Source organism: Trichomycterus rosablanca, chromosome 7 (genome assembly GCF_030014385.1).
Source record: "Trichomycterus rosablanca isolate fTriRos1 chromosome 7, fTriRos1.hap1, whole genome shotgun sequence".
Taxonomy (NCBI): Eukaryota; Metazoa; Chordata; class Actinopteri; order Siluriformes; family Trichomycteridae; genus Trichomycterus; species Trichomycterus rosablanca.
In genome coordinates, this window is record NC_085994.1 from 4,366,342 (window position 1) to 4,374,149 (window position 7,808).

The following is a 7,808-nucleotide window of genomic DNA, read 5'->3' on the forward strand; positions in this document are numbered from 1 at the left end:
GAGAATTTGGTTTGCACTGGCTGCCCTAAACTTTAACTAAATATCTTGGTAAGGACATTTAAAGCCCTCAATAATTAATCTGACTGATCTCCTGATCCCACCTTGAGCACATCGTTTAGTTTATGCAGGACTTCTGTTAATCTCTTGGATAATTTACAGCTCAGCTAGTAAAAGATGTGTTTCTATAACTATCTTTTAATCCAGATTATAATAAATGACTAGTTTAAGTGTAGTTAAACGTGCTATATATTATTTGTAGGACTTTATACATTTTAATTCACTAGTAATTATATATTATGTAAAGAGTGATATTACTTAAATGATTTAAAGACAGTATATAAATGTAGATTTGTTATCTGGCTACAGTCCATATCTTAAGAGAAGTCTGAGTAACGAAATCAGAGGCGGAGCAACTTCAAAACTTTTCCACTTTGCTCCTGTAACACGGCTGCGTCAAAACTGAGACGCGAGCGCAACAAAGCGATCCACGGGTCGCCCAAAATGAGAGAAAGCTGACTGAGCTCTCGAGGAAAGCGTTCTTCTGTTTTCTAACACGATCAATCAACTCGATAGTATCAAGCTCGGTGCTGAAAAGCCGCGTTTGTCGTGCGCAAAACGTTCGCACTTGTGTAAAATGGCATAGCGCATGGAACTGTTTGCGAAACTCAAGGAGGCGCGCCAACCATGTCCAACGTTACTGTGCCCAGCACAGTCCCGATCAGAACTGAGCCCACAGTCCCGGTGGTCATGTTCATATTCGGCGTGATCAGCAACCTGATCGCCATCGTGGTTCTGTGCAAGTCGAGGAAAGAGCAAAAGGAGACGACGTTCTACACGCTGGTGTGCGGCCTGGCGGTTACGGATCTGTTGGGCACTATTCTTGCCAGTCCCGTTACTATTGCGACTTATGTGAAGGGCGCATGGCCGGCGGGCGAGCCTCTCTGCCAGTATTTCGGATTTGTTCTGCTTTTCTTCTCACTGGCCGGACTGAGCATCATCTGCGCCATGTCCGTGGAGAGGTACGTGTCCATTAACCACGCGTACTTCTACAACGATTATGTGAACCTGAGGCTAGCCAGAGGCGCGCTGGTAGCCATCTACATATCCAACGCTGTGTTCTGCGCCATGCCCAGCCTGGGCTTCGGCAAGGTCGGCATGCAGTACCCTTACACCTGGTGCTTTCTCGACTGGAATAGTGAAAATGTCAGGCATGCCGCCTTCTCATACATGTACGCCGGGGTCAGCGTTCTTCTCATCCTGGTCACTGTGATCTGCAATGTGGTGGTGTGTGGAGCCCTGATCCGCATGCACAGGAGGTTCGTGCGCAGGATGTCGCTGGGTTCTGATCCGGGCAGAGGCACCGAGTTCGGAAGAAAGCGCAGTTTTGGGCGTCTGGCTGGGGCTGAGATTCACATGGTGGTGTTGCTCATTGCCACTTCTGCTGTGGTGCTTGTTTGCTCCATTCCACTAGTGGTAAGTTTGGTTTGATTTGTGTGAATGTTTTGAAATCTACAACAGTTTGTCAGTTTTACAAAGTAGTTTTGTTGTGCTTAGATAAAGATCTGATTGTTACTCATAAATGACTTGAAAAAAAGAAGTACATAAACCCTGATTAAATTATTGTAACTGCTTATATGCCATGAGGAAGTAGCAATATAAAGTAGCTTTATAGATGTTTGGTGGATTAGTTGTCTGTATGTAGTTACGCCCCAGGCATAAGTTCTCTATTTCTCCACTTATCAGACCTTGCATAATATTCAGGATGAAATTGCTTCAACAAATCTAAATGCAGGAAGTAAAGCAATTCAAAGTCAATTCATAAAGCAGTGGTTCTTAAACTGTGGTGCCCTATTTGACCATGGTAAACTGGCACAATGCACTACAATAATAATAATGAAAAAAAATCAGTATTAATAGTATAGTATATTTATGGAGAATATCTGTGTTTAATAAAAATACTGTGTAGGCTTTATAGACAGTCATTTACTATTGCTAATAAGCCCTATGGAAAAAGTATTAGGACACCCCTTCTACTATTTGAATGTGTTTAAGCCGCAACAGTTCCTAACAGGTGTAATAAATCAGTTCCTTAAAGGAAATTATATGCTCACAATTTTGCAGCAACAGCTTGGGAAAGGTCTGTCCTGTCTGGCATGACTGTGCCCCTGTGTATAAAGCAAGCTCTGTAAATACATAAATAAAAGCTCGGTCTAAAGAAACTCCAGTGACCTGCACAGAGCCCTGACTTCATCCCTATTAAACAACTTTGGAAAGAACTGGAGCATCAGTTAAGGCTTTCTAGATGAACACCAGTACCCGGTCATACAAATGCTTTTTTGAGTGAATGGGCACAAATTCCCACATACATACTGTACTTCAACGTATTCTTTAAGAGTGGCTGTTATTCTGACTGAAAAGAGGTCAGTCTAATGGGACGTCCAACAAGCTCATGGTCAGGTGTCTAAATACTTTTGGCCATATAATGTATCATTTATGGGATTTCTAAGACTGTCTTGTCTGGACCTGCCAAATTATCAATTAATAATACCTTTCTAGCACATAACAGGCTTTTTTAAAATAAAAAGATGTCAGAAATGATATGCCAGCTCTTATTTATCCGACCCACTTGTTGAGGATGTGTAGTCCTTAGTGATGTAACGATGCACCCCAAGACAGTTAAAATTCGATTCACATGTGTAACGATTCAAATCGGTTGACATGTATAATGAATCGATATTCACTTTAAACAGCAGAGGGCACTGGTGCTATTCACCTCGTCTGGTTGGCGTCACTACAGGGTTGCCAGGTTCGGAATTTTCTAGCCAGATTTATTTATGTAAGGATACGTTCTTTATCTGTATTATTCATATATTTTTTTAATGTGGGATTTATTTCATTTCAGTTTTTTTTACACAAAAAGGGAAATGTGCAGCATTGTTTTGCATACCTCAGAAATAAAATGACATATATTATTTAGATAAATAAAAGATAAGCACAAATACAATATTTAATTTTTTTAAAGAGAAATAATAAAAGGAAACTATTTAAAAAATCGGGAAAAAATTGTATCGTGAATCGCATCACATTGTGGGTAGAGTGTATCATTTTATCCCTGGTAGTTTTGCATGTTGACTTCTAATCTGTGTGGGTTTCTACGTCCTCTAGTCTACCTCCACCACTAAAAACATATCCGTTAATGCACTGACACTGTCTTCTGTCACTGTGAACATGTCTGTGTCTGTGAAACATATTAATTGGTTAATCTAAATTACCCCTAGGTGTAAGTAAGTGTCTGATGCCCTGTGATAGAGTGGTCGTCTTTTCAGGGTGTATTCCCACCTTCTAATGTTCGGTCCTCATAGGCTGAATAAACAATTCCTTTCGGCTATTACCGTTAGGGGTTGCCACAGTGGATCATTCAATAACATACTCACCTGCCTGCATTGTACACTTTTGTAAATGTGAAAACTGTGACACACCTCAGTCAATGCACACCAAACTCCTATGCTCTTAACTGTACCTCAAACCTGTCTGTGCACCTTGTCTTTTTTTTTCTTTACATCCCTTCTCCCCTTGTCTACTGTCTTTGCACTATTGTCTTTCTTATGTCTGCACTGGAGATGTAACCTGACAGTGTTTCGTTAAACTATAAAACCATCAAGTCAAGCCAAATTTATTTATATTGCGCTTTTTACAATAGACATTGTCTCAAAGCAACTTTACAGAATACAGGACCAACAGACCAAAAACCCCTGTTGAGTAAGCCGAGGGCAACAGTGGCAAAGAAACCTCCCTTAAAATTACAGGAAGAAACCTTGAGAGGAACCAGACTCAGCAGGGTCCCACATCCTCCTTGGGTGGCCTGGAGGATAATTTAAATAAATACATAGACAAAATTAAATTGAACTAAAAGTTATAACTAGCAAACAATTTTTGGGGTTCTTCATTATTCAGTCCAGTCTGTGATAAAGTCCATAGTGAGTTCTTGAAAATTTTTGGTGCAAACACGCCAGGTACTCCTTCACATCTAGCAGGAGCAGCATTGTTGGCACGGCAGTCTCGACTTGCAGGATTGCAGGACCCAATGGCTAGGGTCACAAACAACATGCACCTTCTGTATTTGTGAGCACAGCTTGTGATTCGAACCCCCAGAGCTCTCTAACCATTATGCTACACATAAATGAATAATAAATATTTTATGTGTTCAGAGATGTTGCTATTTACTTTAAAATGGTGCCTTCGCAAAGGTCTTAGCATCAGCAGAGATCCCACTTATTTTTCATTCCCTCTGGGAGATGCTAGGAATCTCCAAGTCTGCACGACCAGGATCAGAAACACCTTCTTCCTCCAAGCTGGTACACATCTAAACCTGGCTATTCACCACTGACTATCCTGTTTACACCTGAACAAGCCCACTCCCCCCGTCCCGATTCTGCACCTTGAGATCTTGCACTCTTGCCTACTGCATTTGACTTATTTGTTATTTGCACAGCTGCAAATTCCTGTCATATACACACTACCTCATTATTTGAAAAAGTGTTGTTTAAACACTGATGTATACAGTCATTTATCATCCATCATGTGAAACAGCACATTTCCTTTGTGTCAGTACTGATGTTTACACAGTACATTTGCCATTTGCACATGTTTTTACATTTTCATTTAATACCAAACCAAGAACTCACCAGGGACGACACATAGACCAAACCATAAACACAAAATGCAGAATTGGCCACACCAGGGTAACCCACCAATACCTGGTAAAAGGAGAAAACCCACCAACATGTGAAACCTGCCAAACACTTACAACTATAAACCACATAGATAGAATGCCCTAAATACACAAAGGAAAGACAACAAGTGCACATGCCTGAAACCATAAAATAAATCCTTACAGAAGACAACACAAGAACAGTATTAACCTACCTCGCAACCATAAAAATGAAAATATAAAATGGACCAAAGGATAAAGACAAGATAAAAAAAAATACAGATATATAATACCCAGTTCCTGCCATTAAATGACACACGTGTTTAACATGGCGTAAAAATCCCAAATAAATAAATAAATAAATACATTTTCATTTACATTGTTGGCATTTAGCAGATGCTCTTATCCAAAACGACTTACAGAACAGCTTCTACAGTACACATTTTCCAACTCTAGGTTAAGCAGACAGCAATCTAAGGATACATGGGATTTTTTCTATAAATCCCATACATGCCAATGCAAATCTACACTCTTATTAGTGTTTCTACCTGCCTTTTCTGTTATGTTCTTCATCTCTTTTTCTATATTTTCCTTGTATTTAAACCCCTCTTCTTTGGTGAAGTCGCAACCCTCTTTTTGTTTACGTGTGCCTGCATATTGTTAATGACAATAACCTGAATTAAATTTAATTATTGTGACTAATCACCTGATCAACAGGATAAAACTTTCCCATCATGAATGGAGAAATTACAGTGTACAAGTGGCATTCTGCCAGAAGACAAAAATGTTAACTGGCATGTATTGCAGCAAGTCAGGCCGTGATGAATCTGCACAGGCCTGCGTTAGAGCTGGTAAAAACATGGTTGAATTTCCCAGTAAAAGAACTGAATTGAATATTAGATTTGGAACAGGTTTTACACTGGTTACTTTCCCTCGTCCTATTTTATCAGGCTTGAGACTGGCTTTAAGGGAGCAATAATATGTGTCCCTCAACGGCTAGGGTCACAAACAACATGCGCCTTCTGTATTTGTGAGCACAGCTCGTGATTCGAACCCCAATAAAAGAAGTCAAATTTCCCAGTAAAATAAGTCAACAAAATACCTAAATCATTCTTAATGTCAGAACCCTGGTGCTGTGCAACGTTAAGACCACTTGCTGTGCAACTGTTCTGCCCATCTTAACCTGTGTGCTCTTTTAATACTGACTTTACTGCCTGTTTTTTTGGAGGGTCCCAGAGACCCCAGTGTTGTGTGAGTAAAATAAAATGGCATTGAGTTTAAAATGAACCAAATTAGCTGGAGAGAGAGAGGTGGGAGATTTTGTAAAGGGTTGCCTTTAATCATGTATTTTAGCTGTGACTCTAAACAGAAGTATATACGAGGGTTCTTCAAAAAACGTCTGCACTTTTTAAAACTGTGTTCATTAAGAATTTTAAAAACAAATACCTTCTGATGCTTTTTCCCAGCGTCGTACCAACTTTTTAATGCCATCAACAAAAAACCTTTTGGGTGAGCGTGTAGCCACTGATGCACCGCTGCTTTCACATCATCATCACATTAAAATCTTCTTCCACTTAAAGCTTCCAAAAAGGTGCAAATCAGATGGTGCTAAATCTGGACTGTTACCTCTCTCTCTTCAACTTCAACCATAACATTAAAACCTCCTTCTTGTTTCTACACTCACTGTCCATTTTATCAGCTCCACTTACCATATAGAAGCACTTTCTGTTTCTCTGCATGCTTTGTTAGCCTCCTTTCATGGTTGTCTTCAATGGTCAGGACCACGACAGAGCAGGTATTATTTGGGTGGTGGATCATTCTCAGCACTGCAGTGATGCTGACATGGTGGTGGTGTGTTAGTGTGTGTTGTGCTGGTATGAGTGGATCAGACACAGCAGCGCTGATGGAGTTTTTAAACTGTCACTGCTGGACTGAGAATAGTCCACCAACCAACAACATCCAGCCAACAGCACCCTGTGGGCAGCGTCCTGTGACCACTGATGAAGGTCTAGAAGATGGCCAACTCAAACAGCAGCAATAGATGAGCGATCGTCTCTGACTTTACATCTACAAGGTGAACCAACTAGGTAGGAGTGTCTAATAGAGTGGACAGTAAGTGGACACGGTATTTGAAAACTCCAGCTGTGTCTGATCCACTCATACCAGCACAACACACACTAACACACCACCACCATGTCAGTGTCAGTGCAGTGCTGAGAATCATCCACCACCTAAATAATACCTGCTCTGTGGTGGTCCTGTGGGGGTCCTGACCTTTAAAGAACAGAATGAAAGGGGGCTAACAAAGCATGCAGAGAAACAGATAGACTACCGGCAGTAATTGTAGAACTACAAAGTACTTCTATATGGTAAGTGGAGCTGATAAAATGGACAGTGAGTGTAGAAACAAGGAGGTGGTTTTAATGTTATGGCTGATCGGTATAAGTGGATTCTAAATGTATGCTTCTCATTTTATGTTTAATTTAATTGTTTTTATAATGTATACACACTAATTACAATAACGTCTCCAATATTTTGCCTACAGGTGCGAGTGTTTGTCAACCAGATACATAAAGTTCCAGTGGAGAAACGATTAGACAAAAATCCAGATCTTTTGGCCATCCGGTTTGCTTCAATCAACCCCATCCTGGATCCATGGATCTACATCCTTTTAAGAAAAACAGTGTTCCTGAGACTCATAGAAAGCATCAATTGTCTCTTCTGCAAAATTAGAGCTCAAGGACAGCAGAAACAGGCCAAGCTCCACTGGATGGGGGTCCAGAGAATGAGCTCCGTAATCTCCAGAGATACTCCATCACTTATGTCTAATGAAATAAGGGACGTCACGTCACAGACTCTTTTCTATCTTCCTGACGTCACCGAGCCCTACCAAGGCACCTGTCATTCCAGTCGGAACTGGTCGTGCTCAAATGGACACTTCTCCAAAGGCCTTGGGTCAGATTCCACCAAAAGGAACCATTTAGATACTGAGGCAAAATTATGCCCCAAAAACAGCACAGCTCAACCAGCAAGCTCCAAAGAACAGCCTCTTCATGTGACTTTAACAAATGTGATCTTTCAGGAGAAAAGTATTTAG

The 7,808-nt window shown here is 40.7% G+C and overlaps 1 protein-coding gene across 1 annotated transcript; it reads left to right on the plus strand.

Moving 5' to 3' along the window:
- The first annotated feature begins 684 nt into the window (after positions 1-684).
- ptger4a (prostaglandin E receptor 4 (subtype EP4) a) lies at positions 685-7,808 on the plus strand. Its single transcript, XM_062998726.1, has 2 exons — positions 685-1,473; positions 7,257-7,808. The coding sequence occupies exons 1-2, from the start codon at positions 685-687 to the stop codon at positions 7,806-7,808; spliced, it is 1,341 nt and encodes a 446-aa protein (XP_062854796.1).